This window comes from Rosa chinensis, chromosome 5, assembly GCF_002994745.2.
Source record: "Rosa chinensis cultivar Old Blush chromosome 5, RchiOBHm-V2, whole genome shotgun sequence".
NCBI lineage: Eukaryota > Viridiplantae > Streptophyta > Magnoliopsida > Rosales > Rosaceae > Rosa > Rosa chinensis.
The window spans coordinates 61,337,447-61,359,413 of NC_037092.1; the positions used below are offsets into that span (position 1 = coordinate 61,337,447).

Here is a 21,967-nt window from a genome sequence, read left to right on the forward strand (position 1 = left end):
AATTTACCTAAAAAAAAGCAAGCTTTTTATGCGAATATGTCTCTTAAAGTAGAATAGAAAATAAAACACAACCAAATACTTTAAGCAAAGAAATAACATAGATATGACCCAAAAAAATTAACATATGGGCTAACTTTAGAAATTTGAAGTGGGCTACTTTTTAATATTTAATTTTTTTAACGAAAATTAAGCTATAAATTAATGTTTTTTCAAATTTGGGGTGGACTGTAGCCCAGCGGAGCCCGTGTGTATCTACGTCTTTGCTTGTAATTAATATGCTATGTAAATGCTTTGGTAGAATAATTGATCATCGATCTCCTTCCCACTTTGAGTATATTGATGACATCGATCAATTGGGTTGGTACATTTACTTTGTTGATATGCAAGTCTTAAAATTAAGTGCTTGCTTTCACATATATAAATTCATGTTCAGTGGCCGGATGCGTAAATTCATGTTCAACATGTAATGAATTTTATACGTGTTCTAAAATGGTAAAGAGATTCATTAACATCATGAGTAATTCTAAGAAGATACATACCATCTTTAAAATTTAATTCTAATACGGTTGGTACTCCCTTAAAATGTTACAAAATCACTTGGATCACTAACAAGCAAAGCTTCCCTTGTAATGTTTAATGAAACATGGTGAGCAAATTCGAATCCCTAGCATTACTCCCCTTGTAATGTTGTAATGTTTCATGAAACACAAGTTAAAAAGATATTAGAGCCGTACGCGTGCTTCTTTCGTTTATATCCTCGTCAGAGGATGTTGCTCTGCTATAGTTGCAGAGAAGTCTAGGGTTTTCCCCTCCGCTTTTTGAGATGACTGCTGACCCTATTTTGAACGTCAAGTGTAATATTTGGATGGTGGCATGGCACAATTGGGTTTGGTTCACTAAAACATGTTCCCGTACATTGGAGTTTCTGGCTTTTTTCACCTTTCAGTGAAGAGTATCCATAAGAGATCCTTTGTTTACCTAGATTGGCAAGGGGAGTACAAAGTCTAGGCACTAGCTCAGAGAGGACGAACAGGGAGAGGAATATGGCCTGCGTTCGTTGAACTGTCAGACTGGACTAGAGCTCCACCTGCCATGTGATCATCTTTGTAATTGCAACAGCCACCTCTTTGGGTCAAGTTGTTCGATTAGATGCGACTTGAACTATATATTTAAGTCCAATGAGGTACATTTTCTGTTTTCATTGCTGCAGATAAAGTGAGATTAATTTGATCGACTGAGTTGGATTGCTGCAAACTTACTGGTGCAATTGTGCAAAGAAAGGTTCTGGTTTTCCTCAGGTTCCAATCGGCCAAAAGAAATAAAAATCGGGAGCATGACAGTGTAATCACCAAGAAGTAAAGATTGGTGTCCCCTGGGGAAGTGAAGAGATGAAACTTGCATAACTTAAAAACGTGCTTATATGAATAAGCAAGGGAATAGGTATATGAAGCATCGCACATCACTCTGTTTCTCCTTTTTTCTTCTTTTTTTCACGTTTTTCTTTCATTCATTTTGAGGAAATTTTACTGCCTATTTCTCTCCACATAACTAATATATGTCTGATTTGATCTAAAAGATTAAAGAATCATAAATAATAACAAGTTGAGAGTAAAGACTGCAAGATTAGAGTACAAAATGGCTGTGACAGCAAGGATTTGCACTGACATACAGTGATTTTGAGCAGTTTGTGTCCCGGTTCCATTGGACCCAAATAAAGAATCAAGACAGGACCATCCTATATTGCTTTTTGAATTATGACTACAATTATTGTGAGCTGAGCTTCTTCGATAATGAGTATAAGAACCACCTGCAACTTTAAAGCAAGTGCAGTATGTTCGATATTTTGGAACGTACTTTCTCGATAAGCTCTCTTCTGAGGATTTTTCCTGATGCCGACTTAGGGGCAGTGTTTATGAACGTCACTTGTCGCAGTCTTTTAAAAGATGCAGCCTGTTTCAAGAAAGAAAATGAATCATAATGCAAGAAGACAATAATAGCATCAAGGAAATCAATTTAGATTGTTAGCTGTTGATTCTTCCTTGAAGTTGCCTCCTTACCTGACTCGCTATAAAACTCTTGATATCTTCTCCGGTCAGTGAACTGTTTGGCGAGCGCACAACATATGCAACAGGGACCTCACCAGCTTCAGCATCAGGAAATCTGTATGGTGCAAATAATCCAATTATTCAAGTCCTGTGATTAGTTCAGGTTATGAATTTTTTGTATACAACTTACGGGATGACAATGGCGTCTAATATTTCAGGGTGAGAAACTAACAGGCCTTCAAGTTCAGCTGGTGCTACCTAGCAGAGGACCACAAAAGCAAAGAAAACATGATTGAATAGTATAGTGGATGTACAGAGCATGCATAAAACAAGAACAGTAAATAAAAGGCAACAGTCAAATCAAAGGAATTGTCCGATGTCTACGGTCTGAGTGAGGAAAACAATGTGACAAAGTCTATTTCAAATTAAGAACATGGTAATCATATGATTAACCAAATGACAGGAGATATTGCAACAGTGATTATTTATTTTAAATTGAGACCATGGCAATCATATGGTTAGCCAAATGACAGGGGATATTGCTACTACATAGAAAACAAAATTCTTATCATTATTATTAGTTTTTCATACAGAAACTTATACCCTATAGAACTAGTTAGAACCAAAATCGCCACTAGACATTTCATCTATTGATTCCTTTACATCAAAAACAGAAGTTACCTGAAAACCTTTATACTTAATGAGTTCTTTAATTCAGTCAACCACAAAAAGTTGGCCACCTTCATCAAAGTATCCAAGATTTCCAGTATGTACCCAACCATTTTTATCTAAAGTTAGCTGGGTGGCCTGTGGGTTGTTAAAATAACCTGAAAATGAGTAATGTTATCATGATGTTATCATATGCAGGAATATTGCAAGAGCATATAAAAGCCTTAAATATAACTCAATGAAAAGTTCTACCAACTTCCATACAAAGTTTAAGCCAAATAGACCTGATGGACAAATCTAAAGCAAAGGTTTCCAACCTGATTAGATTGAATAATTTTATTGAATGAAGGCATCCATAACTGAGAATTCTCATTGGAAAAAGAGAGTACTTTTGTCTGTTAAACTAGTACCTCAGTTAAAACATGCATCATACTGACATGTCTCCAGGTTACTGCTTAGAGTGTTCTTAATCCATGCTCAAAATTGGTAAATGGAAGGGCAATTAGATTCCCATGCCATATAAAATCTTCCATGCCTATGTTATTGTAGTAAAATGCATATTATTCATTTAGAGGCAGACCAATTTAAATTTCTCCGAAAACATTCCACATAAAATCTTCAGCCGGGAAAGAGTGAACATTGTGAGGGGAGGGAGTGCGATCCACATGGTAATGAACAAAGAAATATTCTCCTTTGGGATGAACAAAGCATCACTACAAGAGCTCTGCCTCTTCTATAAGTAATAAAAAATTAGTTGAAAATAATCATTTGGAATCTTAGATGATACATGACAATGTTCCAGCATTTTGCAAATTTCAACTACACCCTTTGAAATAGGTTGCAGTCAGTAGTAATACTTGAACAAACTCATAGTTTGACACCGTGCAGCTTCTGCCAAAATTGACAATCAGATTTGACAAAATGACCCAACCTACTGAGTTTTCTACATTCTGCCCACAGGTGTTGAATACACCCGTCCCAAGTGGAAAAACATTCCTTTGTCATAAATATATGCAGACTGTTAGACATGAAACCTATAAAATATCAATCAAAATTGCTACTGCAGAAATTGTCATCAAACGCGGTCCAAGGTCCAAGGTACCTCATGTTTCATTGTTATTTTTCTATACGCAAACTAACTGCCAGAAAGAAGAAAAAAAGCATTCTCTAATCGAGTATGGATTGCAATGCAAATGGAATGAACTGCCAGTCAAATGCAGGACAATCATGAGCAAGCTGGCTTCTCCTAAATGCAGAAGAATTGTTCGTTCTTTTCTTTAAGATTAACAACAAGCAAATTGAAATCGCACTTACCTATCATCATATTAGGCCCCCTACCCATATCTCCCCCAGCTGCTTTGGAGGGAGAGGTTTGAGTGTATCTACACTGATTCATCTCCGGAAACAAGAGTTCCAGCTGAACCACTATGTCGAGGTCCTACTAGTGCATTCTCAACTGAAACTATTCCACAGGTTTCTGTCATACCATAACCCTGCGAAACAAGCAAACATCTAACCAATGAAGACATTTTTAACTCCAAGCTACTAAACTGAGGTAACCTTAAACATGCAAAACAAACCGTCTTCCAAAACCTCTTCACACCCCTAGCGTTTGCAACACTAGATTATGGCTAGCCTTTCCACTACCCAATTTCAATACTTCACATCAACTGAACATTTTCAATTAAAAATCTTATTCAAGAAAAAATAGTCCAAAAGCCACAAGCGTCAATGACACCATAAATTAAGTACCTGAGCAACTACACCTTGAGGAATAATTTTTGCACACTCCTCCATCAACTCTTTCCCCAGATGAGCTGCACCGGACCCAATATGCTTTAAAGATGAAAGATTGTACTTCTTAACCACACTGTCCTTTGACAGAGCAAGTATAATAGGAGGCACAACCCACAAATGGGTGACCTTGTACTTCTCAACAGTCATCAAAATTTTCTCCAGATTGAATCTGGACATCGAAATCACAGCATTTCCCTTCCGCAGCTGCGCGTAAGTGATGATGGCCAATCCAGAGACATGGAACATTGGCAAGAAACAAATGGTGCATCTTTCTAGCCACTTCTTGATCTTGCGTAACCATCAGAGTCAGAATCACACCCTTGCTGGGGCCTATTGTACCCGAAGCACAGCAGTATCAGCCTGCTTAACATTTACACTAGGGAAATCCGAGACAGGCCCACTTAACTGAACCAAATCATGAAAACCCACAATTCTTGAGCTGGATTCAATTTGGGAAGATGAACCTTTCGGTCCTAAAATCACTGCTGGAAGATTCAAACCCTTGTTATAACCAGTTTTGGATTGGAATCCTTAACTTGCTTGGAAAGCTCTGAAACAGTGTAGAGAGGATCTGAAGTTGTTGCAACGCCACCAATTGCAATAATTCCCAAGGAAACAAATAGGAAACTGGATTGAACTGGGAGCGAAAATCAGAACCACGTCGTTTTTCTTAATACCCAGATGGATTAAGCCATGGGCAACCTTGATAACCATTGACTTGAACTGGGAGAAGGACAGGGTTTCAGAGGACTCGGCATCAATGAGGGCAGGTTTGTGTGGATAAGAAGAAGAGTTTTTGAAGAGCAAAGAGACCATGGTGAGATTTGGGTCTCCGGGTAGTACCAGAGGCGCGGCCATCATGGCCATACCTAGATTTCTCCATTGCAAAATTAAGTCAGAGGAGTGATAGGTAATTGGGTAGTTTGTTTTTGATTGAAAGATAACGACTTCGGGGCAAATGGGTTTGTGGGACTACACGTATTAAGGGTGTGCGGACAAAACCTGTTGGGATTGAAAGAGTAATTGCAATTTGCAAAATTGAAAGAAGGGAAAACTAGGATTCATTCATAATTCAGGTCTGACCATAAGCTGGGTGTGTCGTGCTGGAACAAGTCAGCAGAGTGACAAATGTCCTGGACCACAATCAAGTGTAGGGCCAATATGCTGGTTTAAGGTTACACTAATTGGGTGCAGAGAGTAATCTGCCTAGGTTGAGAATGAGGTCTTAAGAGCAAGTTACACCCGTTGGGGGTAAATGTCAAGGTCAATGGGTTGACCGGTCAAGAAATTGTTCACTGTCACTGGACATGAGTCTTCACCGGTTCTGTTTCTTGACCGGTCAGTTACTGTTCATTGAATTTTTTTTTAAATTTATTTATTATAAAATTGAAATATATGACGTAAATAGATGGTAATAATGGAGATTTATGGATAATTAATGTCAGAATTGTGATTACTATAGCTTTTCGGAAAGGGATCGAGGCTAGGAAGATAACTAGTTGCTTTGCCACGACATGTGGGGTTTTTCGGGCTCTCGGAATCATTTTAAGCCTCAAAACTGCAATTTACTATTTTTTTGATATTTTTGGTGGACAAATTATGAGCCACCTACAGTTATAGACAATTTTTCTTGAAATAAGTGAAGCAACGATTGACAATTTTTTTTGAAAAGCTTGAAACAACCACCGACAACTTTGAAATGACAAGATCATTTGCATACTATTCAATCTAACGGTTATTGTCGATGTAATCTTATCTAAAATTTTGGATCAGATTATGTAGATCTAGGAGTAGACACGTGTCCTTATCATCTTATCAAGTTTGATGTGAAAAAAGTAAATAAATAGAGAAACAGGCAGCACTTCATTCACACACAATCTGATATTGGCAAATCTTCCCAGGCTCAAGAGGGGCATAGGAAGGTTGTGGGAATACACTGGGGTAAGGTGGTTGTCAGACTGCACCTGGGTAAGGAGGTTGTGGGAATCCACCACCAAAATTTGGTTGTGGGAATGCACCACCAAAATTGGGTTGCGGAAAGTATCCACCCAGAGAAGGTGTTTGAAAACTTGACCCACCGTTTGTTTCAAGATCTTCTCTCTTCTAGACCAATAACGCTTTTTCTTAAAAAAAAAAAAGATTTTGTTTTTGGAAATAATCGTTGTGTTGATTTGTTTTTCTTGAGTCACAAAGGTGATTTTGTGATTGTTTGAGTTTACTTAGGGAAGGTTAAAAGAGAAAGTTGCTAGCATTTCTCAACTGGAAAATAGAAAATAGAAAAAACATGTTTTTTCTTTATTTGGGGGTCTTATTGGAAAAATTGTTGGATTTCCAAACCATTAATGTTATAGTTATGAGGGTTATCTAAATACACGTGGCAGTTGATGAGTGAGGAGGATTAGAAGAGAAAGATAAATAGAGAAGGTAGCTAGCATTTCTTTGTTCACTGATATGCTATTAACTTATCCAAATTGCATCCATCAAAACATATGATATATATATATATATATATATATATTCAAAAATAAAACATAGGAGATATATTATAATATGACAAAAATTAATTATTATATAGCAAGATATGATAAATTATGATTAATACCCTAACGAGCTTTCTTTTTTCTTCCCTTAAAAATATATTCTATCATATTCACAACTAATAAAGATTAATAAACATTTCACCATGAACATGATAATCATTTCCCCTTGTTTGCTTCATAGTTTTAGCCATTTCAACTGACTTTGCACTTTTTCATAGCTATTACGAAGACCTAATCGAAATGGCACGGGTGTGGCCATTGCAATCGGTCTAGTTTTACCGAGCACGATCACAAGGACGAATGGGGCACTGGTTGTTTAGTCTTCTTGGCAAGGCCAAACCTCAGATTTTCAGACCTAAGACGAGCTTTAAAAGTTGGGGCCGTCTAATCATAGTACGCATTTACTGTTTTTTTTTTTTTGAAGAATTTTTTAGAAATAAATCTATAAACTCAAAATCCAAAAATAAAGTACCAAACAAAACATAATATCCAAAATATTTGTATTCACATAATAAAGCCAAAGATGTTACAAACCAAAATTTAAAAGATTCAGCTAACGATGTTCCAAATTAGAACTATAAAAATAAGTTAAGAGCATCTCTAATAGAGTACCTAATTGAGAGTTAAAGGCAACTCCAACAGAATACCTAAATTCAATTTTTAGCTATATAATATGTTATGTACGGAGGAGGAGTGAAATCTCAGATAACCCTCAACCTCCCCACCTCAGAAGTAGGTGCGAAAATTGCTATTTATTCATTACTATTAATACCGATTACCTACTATGCACTGATGGTTACCCCCGTAGCTTTGGCTATTGAAGGTCTCATGCCTTAGAACTACCAAAATAGAAGTTTAACAAGAAACTTGCCCGCGCAATGCTGCAGGAAATGAGGTTTTGAGGTTTTGAGGTTTTTGTGGTGAATGTTAAATTTCAATTGGCGATGACTCCTTTCTCTCTCTTTTTTCTCCACCTCCTCTCTCTCTCTCTCTCTCTCTCTCTCTCTCTCTCTCTCTCTCTCTCTCGTGTCGGGAACAAACCAAAACCCAAAACCTAAGCGGTGGGTGAGAGACAAAACAGGCATGAGGGGCAAAATAGTAATAAACACAATATTAGAGGCAAAATAGTAAATCAATATGGGTATTACTATTCATTGAGAGTTGGAGCTATAGTATATGTAATAGCGATTTTTGAAGCAAAATTCAACTCCAATAGACTAGTTATAGCTAAGTTAAATATTTAGCTAATGAATCACACATAGCTAAAGTAAAAGTTATATTTTTATATTTCTCTCTCCTCCTTTGTCCACATGTCAGTTTACGATTCGATAAAAAATAGTATATACTTACAAATAACTACTATTGCTGGAAAAATATTGTTAAATCAATATCTATATTTCACAATTCTAGCTAAACTTAACTAAAAAGTAACTTCTACTATTACAGATGCTATAACTTTTGGTAATTGGATATATATAGCTATGAAGTTTGCATAATTATATTCCTATCTCATATTTTTTTGGCCATTTATCCAGACGACAATTTATGATTTGAGAAAACATTTGAAATAACTAATATAGAAAAATTATAAAAACTATAGCTATATTTTAGTTTCTTAGTTATTTTAACTTAAAAAGTTAAAATATAGTTTATGTTGTTGAAGATACTCAAAAGATGTCTACACTAAAAGTTAAATTAATAAAGTTGGAATTGTCGACAAAAATTAGAGATTTACTTTTCTTTAACCTTGGGGTAATTGTATTGCTGCATATGATGTATATAAACTTTTCTTTATCCTATATACATAATAAATTTTTACTCTTAATGGTGATTAGGCTTTTATTTAATATATATCACTAGTAGAACTGAAATCTCTCGAAGTAATCTAATAATGAAACAAAACTAGCTAAACCTAAATTGAGGAAGACCTAAAATATCACTATTACAATATGACAAAATAAAAGGAGAAGTTACATCCCACCAAACCAATTGAGTTAATGACGTACTGTAATTAGCGAATGCATCTGCAACTTTATTCCCTTCACGAAAAATATGAGAATGTCGAAAGGTCATATTTGAGATGTAACTTAAACAATTAAGCCAACGAACATGAAGTTGCCAAGGTATAAGCAAAGGAAAATGTGGGTAATCTAGCATAAGTAATGAGCCAACCTCTAACCAAATGTACTTCCAATCACGAACCCAAGCAAGTTTAATAGCAGTTATAATTGCTGAAACCTCCACCACTATAAAACTAAAAATGTCAATGTTGGAAGAAAAAGCACCAAAAACATGACCTTTAAAGTCACGGAAAACTGCTCCAAACCCTCCGCATGCTTCCAAGCACCATCCGATATAATCTTCACCCACCCAATGATCGGAGGATGCCAAAACAACCATCTCAAACTTTTCCTCTCCCTCTATCTTTGTTTGTTTTTTTTAGGAGAAATGTAAACAATTGTTTCTACTTCCTACTTTCTACAATGCTCTCATTCTCTTCCCCTCAAACAAAACCTTCACTTCTCCCTGTTTCTGTGTGAGAATTTTGAGACTAAGTATGAAGCAAGATATAGAGAGAGATGTGACACAACATGTATAGTGGCTCACCTTGCCCAAGAGGCAAGGCTACATCCACTTGGAGATTTCACTAAGAGGGAGGCCAAGTAGCCTTTGTAATGATACAAGTGTGGGGATCATGGATCCCATCCTTTCTAAGAAGGGGAGAACTCCCTTTTATAGCTAAAAGAGTTCTCATTCTATTTTAAATTTCGAATGTGGGACACAATACACATATTTGCTTCTCTTGAAACCTTTTGGAGAGCATGGGAAGGTGGCCTCCTAATGAGATATTGACCTACCTCCACCATGGTGAGGTAGCTCAGGTGTCGGTCTATTAGATGCATGCTGTTGGTGGGGCTAGCCATGTCACAGGGACCACCTACAAGATTGTTGCTTATGCTTGGCGTATGTAATATAGGAAGTATGTACACTCCCTCCGAATGTCTACCCATCTTCTCACTCATTCTCTCACTCTCTTCTCCCACCACTAAAACCCACCAAAAACCAGACCCATCTTCATCCTCAATGCCTACCAATCCAAACCATTGATGCTACACAGCCTTTGACTACTAGTACTAACTCAAAACCCATAACAGAATATCCAATGCTGATCTCAAAATTGGCATCATTGGCTTCGGCAAGGACGGCCAATTCTTGGCCAGGTCCTTTGTCCAACAACGTCACACTGTCCTTGTCAAAACCCATAACCGAAAATCCAACGCTCTTAAAATTAGCATCATTGGCTTCGGCAACTACGGCCAGTTCTTGGCCAGGTCCTTTATCATACTTAGTAATAAAGAGAAGTGTATATACACTTTTCACAATCCTATTTTCACACATACACACACACACTAGCTTCATACCCGTGCAATCCATGTGTTATAGTTGAAGAGAAAAATAATACGGGAGTTTCCGTGTCACTCACTTTTTCCAATTATTCTTATTTATGTATTTATTATTATTATTATTATTATTATTATTATTATTATTATTATTATGAAGAGGATTATAGGCAAACCATAATTTGGTGAAGCTTTTGGCTTGGCTTTATAGTATTATATGTAAATAGACACACACATACACTTTTCTCTATCCTATTTTTACACCTTTATATATGAGTGTGGAGATATATATATATATATTGTAATATATAAAAATATATCTATACATATATATATATATTGTAATATATAAAAATATATCTATACTATCATTAAGAGAAGAGAGTTTGTCAATGTTAGACAATTTTTGTTTGAAATTTTATTTTCATCAATTGTATAGACATATATGTAATGTCCTCCCCTCACTTTCATTATGAATATCAGAACATTAATTAAAAGTCTACACAACAGCATTCATGTATCCAATTTTGTTATATCATTGGATTAATAAATCATAAACTCAGATGGGACATGAAAAAGCCTCCACAAATTACCTCTTCGATCTTGTTTTTTTTGTCCAAATGTTCTAATAGTAAATTTCTAGCTTGAGCGTTTGCGTTCTTGAGATGACATAGGCCACATGTTACAATTCATTATACCATATGATTAGATATCTAAAAACACGAGGTACGAAAATAAGATAAATTTTAACAATGTCCCTAACAAGCATCGTTATGGGCTTCTACTGTCAATAAGAGGCCTCCTATGATTTTGGGTGATTATATAGTCCCTGATGTGATGTGTTCCCATTATAAATTAGTGAGATTCAAGGTGCATCTTTACTCAAAATAGGCAATTGCAAAACATACTCGCATGCCTTGTATGAGCATTTTGTGTTACGTTTATATGTTAATTCTTATGTTAATCTTTTTTAGTTTATTTTATTTTCTCTTTATTTATTTACTTTTCTGTTTATTAAGTTATTGTGGATCAAATATACAAAAAGAAGATAATATTGAGGAAAGATACGCAAATAAAGAAAAATTTAGAGTTTAGACCTGAAAATGAGACCTTGATGGATTGAGAAGCCCAATCCATGGAGAAATACTAGAAAAAAAGGGACAAAATACTCAAGAAGATATTAATGATGACATGGCGCAATCCTAGGGCTGGGCACAAGCCGGGTTCAACAAGAATTTTGCTGGGCACGGGACCGGCCCCTTTTTTACGGTTCGGGCCGAAAACCCATTTTGCACTCAATAGGGATCGGACCGTTTCATTTCCGGTGAGGCTTCCGAGTTTATAGGCCCAAACAACCTTATTAAAAAAAAAAAAAAATCGACATAAGCTGGATTTTGATCGAGATTATCCAGATCAGTACCCAATGTTTCTGATATGTTTAGAAGTAGAAGCCAATGCAGGTACTTGGATTTGGATTTGTGTACAGAAGAGTAGGCGATAGTTAACCCAACAGGTTGTATTGTTGTCAGCGTCTCGGCGATTCAGCGAAGGAGGTAGGTCGTTCGGCATCTCAGTTCAGGACTTTAGGTCGTTCGGCGTCTTTACTTTGAGAAAGAAGAAGACTCGGAGAGGGAGGAGATCTGATCGTGATGATTGAAGGAGTAGAGGCGACTAGGCTAGGCTGATCGTGATGAGTCTGATAACTGAGGTCTGAAGGAGGAGAGGTGGATGAAGTCTGATTGTGAAGAGTGAAGACATTAGTCAATTAGGTTTGGGCTTTTGGACTTTGGAGCTGAAGATTCAGTGAGATCCTACCTATGATAAGGATTTTGTGCCTTATCTTATAACAAATAATATATGGACACCTGTCTCCTTCTATCTAAAAAAGGCCTGACAGGCTTTTTCATCTCTAAAAGTGGAGGCCCGGCCCAAACCGTTTTGCTTATAAAAAAAATTGGGCTCAGCCCATACAGGTCGGGCTTTGATAGGCTCGTTTGGGTTTCTGAGTTTTCAGGCTTAAATGCCCAGCCCTACGCAATCCAATTGGGTAAGTGATGTGTAGAAATCTTAATTCAATCAGAGAATTAAGAAGTTGGCTTTCTCTACACCTCAAAGAATTTAAGACCAAAAAGGAATGAAAGCGGACTCAAGAGCACTATAAAAAGGCTGGTAAAGTTAACAAGAAAACTCTTACGCGCGAAAATCAAGCCAGAAACCCGAGAATAGGAGCAAATTAGAACCATTGTCGACCAGTCGAAACCTGCAGCTCAACTAGTCGATTCCAACATCTTCCCAATTTAGAGTTTGTTCTTCTGTTTCTTTTCTTATGACTTTCTTTATGCTTTCATTCAAGACTATGTGCAACTAATTTCTTAGTTGTTAGAGGTTGTTGAAGCCCTAATCATGATTATATGCTATGCTATGACATCTAATTAGCTTTTGTTCATTTAATGGATGAGAACCTAAACTCTATTTTTACATTGATGAGTTCTTTGCATGTCTTCTTTGGTGGCCAATTTTGTTTGCATGTCTAGGATTCTATTGCTATGAATATTTATTGCATGTTCCTTTTAAGAAGGTTCCGTTGAGAGTTCTAAAGTAGTAAATTGTCTATAAGGAAAATGATTAGATTCCTAGATTAATTGAGACGCGTCATACTCATAATATCTTGTGGTGTCTCATTTTTCTCATTCTTAATAATTTCTTTGTGTTAAATCTGGAGTTGCGTCAATCTAGATTGCAATTTAGAAAATAAATTAGGTGTATAGCGTCTCTTATATAGCATAAAAGTAAGGAAAAGCAATAAGTTAATTTGCATTGAGTTAACTTCAGCACCTTCATCCATAAATAAGTAAGACTAGGTTAAACATAGCTATGCATACTTGATTGATTGGTGGTGAATACATTCCCTGACTTCTATTTCTCTATTTGATTCTCCCTTAAGATATTTGATTATTTATTTTCATAACATCAGATCAACTCTTTTAAATCGGAAAGTTTAGCAATTAGTTCTACAAGTCCTCTGCGGGAGACCCTTATTCCTTATCTACAATTGACATTCTTAAATCGAAAGTAGGAAGATTATTGGCATAGATAAATCTGATCAACGACCACCGGGAGATATTCTCCACTGCATTGCACTTTAATAGGACATTAATTTGTATGTCATTCAGTCTAGTCACTGTTTTCCTGTATAACTCCATGCAAACGAAACAAACAGTAACACAACTATGAATTATGGTAAAAGTTTAACTTAGTATTTTAGCTACAACAATTATTTAATGAAGTAAACAAAACCATAAACATAATAGTAAAAGATTGGATCCCCGAAACTTGGGTTACGTTGACGGGAAATGAACATGACTCAATAGAAAGAGATGAAGAAAAATAAGTAGAAGAGAAAGGCTCCTCCACCTTCCAATGATCAGTCTTAATCCAATTTTCAATGGAGAATCCCCGATACTCGCAACTCAAAGACCCATCCTTAAACCTCAAACAGAATCTCAAGATCTCTCTAATTTGGTTAGTCAATGTCATGCCTATAGAATGTCCTATTTTCTTGTTCAAAAAAATAAATAAAAAAGGAATGTATTGTTTATAACCATTGAGGCTTATGAATAGAGAAAGCCAAGTCTCAAATGGAAGCCTAAATCAACACTATCTAAAAAGTAACTAAATCAAGTGGTCTCCCAAAAATCAATTTTTATAAATGTAAAAAAAAAAAAAAAATAGAAAAGTTAAGACAAGCAAAAAGGGACTGAACTGTTATTAGATGACTTGTGCAAATGTCCTAGATATAAGATAGTAGTTCTTCTAAAGTAATTTCTTTCTCTTGCTTGGTCTTTTTTGATCCCCTGTATCCAAAAAAAAAGTAAAAGAAAAAGAAAGGGTCTACACCACTCGAACAATAATTTAAAAAACAGCTTGAATGGATGGGGATCTACCCTTGGCGGGAATAATTTGTGGCAAGCAGAAAGTAACAAAATCAACACTATCTAAAAATTAACTAAATCAAGTGGTCTCCCGAGAATTAATTTTTATAAGCAAAAGAAAAAAAATAGAGAAATTAAGACGAGTAGAAAGGGACTGAACTCTTATTGGATGACTTGTGTGAAAGTACTAGATATAGGATAGTAGTTTCTAAAATGTAACGTCTTTATGTTGTTGGGCTTTTTTTAATTCTCATGTATTCAAAAAAAGAAAAAGAAAAAAAAGGGACTACACCACTCAAGCAATAATTAAAACACGGCTTGACTGGAATGTCCTTGGTTGGGAATATCGGAATTGTCTTAAGTTTCGTCCTCAACCTTTTGATCTAGATGGCATTTGTTGCTGGTTGCTTTGCGGCGGTGCGGCAGCTATTTCGCCGATGGTTGTTGGTACAGATGTGGCTGCCCTTGTGTTTGAGTTTGTGTTTGTTTATGTTTGTTTGGGCTTTTTGGGCCTATGTTGATGTTGTTGGGTCTATGTTATTTGTGATATTTTCTCTTTAATAAAAGTTATTGTTTGACAAAAAAAGATCAATTGAAATTCTTTTTTGCTTCAAGTATTTTTCCAACAAGATCACATTCACGAAGAAGATGTTGTACAAGAGGACCATTTTTGCTTTCCAAACATGATACGATTATGTTCTCTATGTCATGATGCAAAAAATTGTTATATGGGCACCTGGAGCACTCAAAATGAAAGTGAAGAATAAGACCTCTTTTATCAGCTCCTTATTTTTCAAAGTAAATAAATTCAGTACCTACTTCAAAAACAAGTCTAAAACTCTTTGTATAGCTGCAAGACGAATCAAATCCTTCTCAGCAGCTTAGTCAAACTATACCACTACCATCACAGGGTTGACATTGCTGGAAAAGTGGAAAGTGACCTCAATAATCAAAGATCACCATGTGCTTCATGCATCAAGCTAAAGTCCTTTTGTTTAATTTAAAACTGATGGTGGTTGATCCAATCTGCCTTTATTTCCTCGCTTCTAAGCACACCCAATTCGATCACTAAGGAAGATGAGAGGAAGATGGTTCTGTCTTTTAAGTCACTCCAACTCTTGCAAATTTCAATGTTTTCAAAGCTTTTGAACAACTATTTGAGAATTTCCTCCTCTTCATTAACATCACAAATCTTGCGTTTCCCTGAAGGCGAAGATATGTCTTGCACGCAAGTATAATTCCCAACTTGTTTTGGCCTATTAATTCTAAATATTGATGTTTCTATAATGTATTTAGAGGACAATGAACCCATCGAAACTAATCCCTCGAATCATGATGAGTGCTATTCAAACACACTCATCAAGCACCTAATTTCACTATTTGTGAGGAAGGTGCTAACTTAATGTTGTATAATGTATGAGAGGGCAATAATACTAAGAGAAAATTCCTCAACCTAACATCCCTTATTCCTTAAATTGAGGGCCAGTGTTAGTCACTCTTCAAAACCTCATGCACTCTACTGAGAAAGTGCCAATGATTTTTATCATTATGCTTGTTACTTGCATAGAATACAAAGTATTACAATTCTCGTGAACCATACCTTAAGTAGATTATGTATCTCAAATGATATTAAAGGAGAAAATTGTGTAAGGCAAACTACTAGATTGGCTGGTTTAACCAATAAGAATGCGCTAAATAAATGAGCGGATAAAATGTAAACCTCAAATATCCCTTATTTTGCACATGAAAGACCAGAATATCCTTAATTTTTTGTTGTGATTTCTAATTCGTAGGTCGGGCAAGCCTATCGTTCAGCTGCATGTGTGACCCCTTTAGACATTCTCTTGAAGAAGTCTCTGTCTAAAATGCTAACATCACCTTATCATTTTATTCCAACCTTTTAATCAATAACTATTTGATAAAGGGTCTCTATAATTATTGTACGTCCACTCTGTCTTTGAAAGAGATTGAATTATTTTATGCATACAATAATGTATGTGGGATGTGTTGAAATTACATCAGAAAAAGAAGGAAAAAGGACGAAAGAAAGAAACAGATCGAAAAGACTAGGCAAATGCTCCTAATAGTATGGACTAGGTAAGATCCAAAATCTTGCAGGCAATGGAATTAAGGTGGTTGGGTGTGACTGTGTTGGCCTAAATTGCTAAACTCCATGGTATACAAGAACAAAAATATAAAAGTAAATTGGAGCATAATGTGGTCTCATTACCCACGATAGAATGATAGATTGTTCAAAACTCAACTGCCTTATCGCCCTTTTCGTTTTCCTTTTGCTTTCTTTTCTGTTCTTATTAGAAAACAAAAGGAAAACGAATTTCAAAAGCAAAGAAAACAAATTTCAAAAGCAATAAAAGAAAGACCGTTACAACCCTCTTCCTCTGTCTCACCTCATCTCTCACAGGTTGAACATTTCATACTCCACCATTGTATTATCGGCCAAGACTTGACATGTGACTTGGATTCACATCACATTCAACACGTATATATATTCCCTCCAAAGCCAGCCTTTTTTCTTCAACAACAAGAATAACAATGGCATCTACTTTTCCTCACACATATTTCTCTTTTCTCTTGCTCCTTCTCCTACCGTTCTTCTCTTCCTCATATGGTATCAATACCAAACCTGACCAGCTTCACTTGTCTTCACCAGCATTCTTCCCGAAACTCCAAGCCGAAAAGCTCATCCGAGACCTCAACTTGTTCCCCAATGATGAGATTAACACCGGCGCCCATTACAACTCTTCACTGGATGCTCCAAAGCTTGTCGAGAAGCGGTTCAAGATGCCTTACCTTGGTGCTGCTTCTGGAGCTACTGTTCAAGAGCTTGGACATCACGCCGGCTACTATCGGCTTCCTCATTCCCACGCTGCAAGGTAATCAAAGCCTTCTTCATCTGTTGGAAAAGTAAATCCAGTAAGCATCTGCAAATTTTTTCATTGTTACTGTGCAAAGAGACGCAAGTCATGGCTGTCATGCCCAATTGGTTGTCGTTTACTGCTGGATAAAAGACAATATGAACAGAGCTGATTGCTACATTTCTCATTTAATATCACTTTTGTATGATTGTTACATATACGTGAAATGCCTAGAAGCAATAAATGTAGTTTTGTGGTTTTCTGGTTCATGGGTCCATATCTGTTGCTTGTATCTTTCTGCCTGTGCCAAGTTAGTCAATAATTGTCTCAACTTGTCCTCAACCTCAAAGAATCAAATACAAAACAGGACACGGCTACTTCCATACAATCACTGCAACCACTGTTCTAGTTTTTCATATTTTATTCTATTTTTGGTTTCTGCAGGATGTTCTACTTGTTCTTTGAATCAAGGACTAACAAGAATGACCCTGTTGTCATATGGTTGACTGGAGGACCAGGGTGCAGCAGTGAACTGGCTGTGTTTTATGAAAATGGTCCCTTCCATATTGCAAATAACTTGTCTCTATCTTGGAATGACTATGGTTGGGACAAGGTACTACTATGTTGTCATGGTTTGCAACTCTTTAACAATTTATGCATGCTACTATTTCCTTCTCTTTTTCCCTTCTACAGGGTTTTATGAACAAGTTTTTCTTTGGCAGGCGTCAAACCTTCTCTACGTTGACCAACCTGTAGGAACTGGTTTCAGCTATACTTCAGATAGCCATGATATTCGTCACGATGAAGAAGGTGTTAGCAACGACTTGTACGATTTCTTGCAGGTCCTAATCATTCCTTTATATGAAATTCACCTTACATAAATGGTTGGCAATCAACCACAGTTGTTACAAACTTATGATTTCCATTGTGTAACTTATGATTTCCCATGTGTAATGCGAATGCAAGTGGTGATAGCAGCTTGTACGTTTTTCCTTGGCTTGAATCTTCTGACTTCGGTTCATAATCACAGGGATTTTTTACTCAGCATCCTCAATTTGCTAAGAATGACTTTTACATCACTGGAGAATCATATGCTGGCCACTACATTCCGGCATTTGCTTCTCGAGTTCACAAAGGAAACAAAGACAAGGAAGGGATTCACATAAACTTCAAGGTGTGATGTCTAATACTTACAGGGAGTTGTATAAATTATTAAAGGAACTAACCAAAATAAATTATATGGTTTAATAGGGATTTGCAATAGGTAATGGCCTAACCAATCCAGATTTCCAGTACAAGGCATACCCTGATTATGCAATGCAGATGGGGTTGATTGAGAAACCTGATTATGATAGAATTACCGAGTCGATTCCAGCCTGCGAACAAGCAATCGAGACTTGTGGTATGTCCTCTTCATTTCTTTGTCTTCTCGACCTATTTCTGTACCCATTAACTTTACTAATAAGTGAAACTGTGTCAGGCCCTACTGGTGGACAGCCTTGTATTGATGCATACAATGTTTGTAATGACATATTTTCCAAGATCATGGATATCATTGGTGATAAAAATGTAAGCAAGGGCAAGAATTATTGTTATTTGAAAACAACTTAGTCTTAAAGAAACCAAATGTAAATTCAAGTATGATGAGAGTTTGTTTTCTGTTTGGCATGCAGTATTATGACGTCAGAAAACAATGTGTAGGGGATCTGTGTTATGACTTCTCAAACATGGAGACATTCCTGAACAAGAAACCAGTTAGGGATGCCCTAGGTGTAGGGGACATAGACTTTGTTTCTTGCAGCACTACAGTTTATGAGGCTATGCTGACGGATTGGATGAGAAATCTGGAAGTGGATATTCCTAGCCTTCTTGAAGATGGAATTAAGGTGCTAGTGTATGCTGGGGAGTATGATCTTATCTGCAATTGGCTTGGTGAGTCCCTTTTAACCAGCAAAATGCTCATGTTTCTTGTGTCTTCAAGATAATACAGTAGTTTTGCCTACTACCACTTATGATATCTGATATCTCTCTAATTTTTTGCAGGGAACTCAAATTGGGTTCATGCCATGGAATGGTCTGGTCAGAAAGCATTTGGAGAATCATCAAATGTTCCATTCAAGGTTGGTGGTGCAGAAGCAGGACTGCTAAAAAGCCATGGACCCCTCGCTTTCCTCAAGGTCTCTCTCTCTCTCTCTCTCTCTCTCTATATATATATATATATATATATATTTATCTGTTCCCTACCTATTCATCTTATCTTTCTCTAATTACACTGTAACTTTGGCAACAGGTCCATGATGCCGGTCACATGGTTCCAATGGATCAACCAAAAGCCGCCTTACAGATGCTGACAAACTGGATGCAAGGAAATTTCGTGATGGCTGAGCAAAGTGAAAGAACTGCTCCCAAGTGATTGTCTGAGATCCTTCTCAGCCTGTCAATATGTGGTTTTCCACAACAACATATATTTTATATACAAACCTTATAAAGTTCCTAGTCTAGATCTGAAGTTTCTTTCAAAGGAGTTCAATATACCATTTTACACATTTTAGTGTTGTTTCTACTCTCTAGCAAGTTCAACTGATCTGAAATTGGCAATACTTTCATGTTCATTTTGAAAATTTGACAATAATCTACTGCATAGAAAGTTCTTCAGCTCTATGAAAAAGTCCAGAACATTTCGGCATTATTGTCAGACAAACAACTAAACTTTTAAAAAACAAAAAAAAAAACTAGTTTAACTTTCCCGAGTGAATATGCAGGCAATCAAAATACCATCACAGATATGTGAGCAGTAATGCGTAGCAATATAAAACAGATTACGTGTATTGAGACCCTCAGTGCAGTTCATATATTTTATATATGTAACTAGTTTTAAGATAACAAAAGGAAATAGCATTTGCAAATTTCAAGTCCCTAGCATGCTCTAGATGAACAAGAACAGTCAAGAGCTTCTTACTCCATACAATTCCCTCAAGGTCACAATTGCCGGCTGAAAACCAGTCTTCAATGGTACAACTTGTACTGCTCGCAGATTTTGTGCATTACCATTCTTCGGTTTGGATATTGTCATCTTAAACATCTCTCCCTCCAGAATTCTACTAGCATTAGCAGCTGCATCAAACACCCCAAAAACCCAAAAATAAGTATAACTAACAGAGCAAGCCAACAACTAAAAATTCACTAATATGTCATAGCAGTTGAATTTAAGCAGGTTGCACAGAAGATCCAATTCTGATTCAAAACTAATTTAGCACCAATGATCAATAAGTCAAACTGACAAGCTTTGATTCAGTTCTCTAAAGAGAATAGCACATTGCATTTGATTAGATGAGCATAAGAACTAAAGTGCCAAATGAGAACATTAAGCTACAATTACATTCAATATAATTCACATTTTCCAATGTAAAATGAGTAATGAGGTATCAAAACTTGAGTTGGGTTTTTAAGGGTTCATACCAGAAAAAGGGTGAAATCTCGCAAAGTCGAAAAACTCATCAGCAGAGCAACCAAAGAGGACCTTGGCTACCCTATCAAAGCATATGACAGTGAACACCTTGGTATCCGAAGCAATTGACATCTGCCCAAAAGAACAAACTATCACAAATGTTGGAAAACACAGTTAAAGCAAACAGATAGTGAAGAAATGTAAGAAACTGACAAGAATGCGAAAGAAGCGTTTGGAGCGAGGGAAGCGGGGGTTGAAGGCAGAGGGGTTGCAGTATCTACAGAGGGAAGAAGGGTTGTCAGGGAGAGTCCTCTCGCAGAGGGAGCATGCTCTGTAAGAGAAGTCGGTGTGGTCTATTGCCAGAAGTGTGCACATCATTGTTGTGTGTTCTTTGGCTTCCATCACTCACTCTGCTAGTCTGCTGTGTTGTGTTTGAGACTGAGGGGGACTCAGTTACACAATGTAGACTAGATATAGTTTGGGGAAATTTAAAAGAAAAATATAAATTTGAATGAATATTGTAGGTTTTAAGATTTTAATTTTGACACATTATTTCAAAGTTGTTACAGTTTGGTACTCCGGACTCCTTTAATGGTTACTTTAACCATCAATGCTAAGCCACTTTCTTTTGCGTTTACAATGGTCAATAACTCAATAACATACACGGATCGTTTCACTAACCACATCAATACGTGAGTACAAATTTTATTATTACAACTCCAGAGAATGATATTTTGGCGTATGAGTTGAATTCTAACGGTGAATGTATCGTGGCCATGGGGGTGTAGTAGTTAGTAGTTTTGTGGTCGTACTTGAGAATTGGGGTAGATTTTTTGGTACTTACATGTTCCAATCTTACCGCAGTTGTGCATAGAAGGTCAATGCCTATGGAGAGAGAAGTGAGTTGTGTAAGTTTCTTCTAAATTTGTTAACAATTTTGGTTTTTTCTTTAGATCAAATGAGTTCTTACTCTGCTGAACTAAGTTTTAAGGTTTTTGTCTTCTTATTATGTCATTGCCATAACTGAACTAGGTTTTAAGGTTTTGGTTTTTTTTATTATGTTGTTGCTATAAAGTTATTCTAATAGACTAAATATCTTATTATCAATTTGTTCTTATTGTCAATGTGCCAGTAAACAAGTATTGCAAGTGATTTGATATTTGTTGTGTAAGAGCAAGTTCACCCGTTGAGATCACTGGGTCAATACTATTCACTGCTTTTTGCCTTTCATTTCCACCATCTAGGTCACTGGGTCAGAT

The 21,967-nt window shown here is 36.4% G+C and overlaps 2 protein-coding genes and 1 pseudogene across 2 annotated transcripts; 1 reads left to right on the forward strand and 2 right to left on the reverse strand.

Moving 5' to 3' along the window:
- Positions 1-1,623: 1,623 nt before the first annotated feature.
- LOC112201730 lies at positions 1,624-5,534 on the reverse strand (annotated as a pseudogene).
- An 11,351-nt stretch (positions 5,535-16,885) lies between these two features.
- On the forward strand, positions 16,886-19,830 carry LOC112168441 (serine carboxypeptidase-like). The gene is made up of 9 exons (XM_024305563.2): positions 16,886-17,278; positions 17,705-17,873; positions 17,983-18,102; positions 18,291-18,434; positions 18,512-18,662; positions 18,741-18,829; positions 18,934-19,192; positions 19,304-19,437; positions 19,551-19,830. The coding sequence occupies exons 1-9, from the start codon at positions 16,938-16,940 to the stop codon at positions 19,671-19,673; spliced, it is 1,530 nt and encodes a 509-aa protein (XP_024161331.1). The 5' UTR covers positions 16,886-16,937; the 3' UTR covers positions 19,674-19,830.
- Positions 19,831-20,071: 241 nt separating this feature from the next.
- Positions 20,072-21,151, reverse strand: LOC112168442. The gene is made up of 3 exons (XM_024305564.2): positions 20,922-21,151; positions 20,720-20,840; positions 20,072-20,374 (listed from the first exon to the last, which is right to left on the reverse strand). The coding sequence occupies exons 1-3, from the start codon at positions 21,108-21,110 to the stop codon at positions 20,205-20,207; spliced, it is 480 nt and encodes a 159-aa protein (XP_024161332.1). The 5' UTR covers positions 21,111-21,151; the 3' UTR covers positions 20,072-20,204.
- Positions 21,152-21,967: the final 816 nt, after the last annotated feature.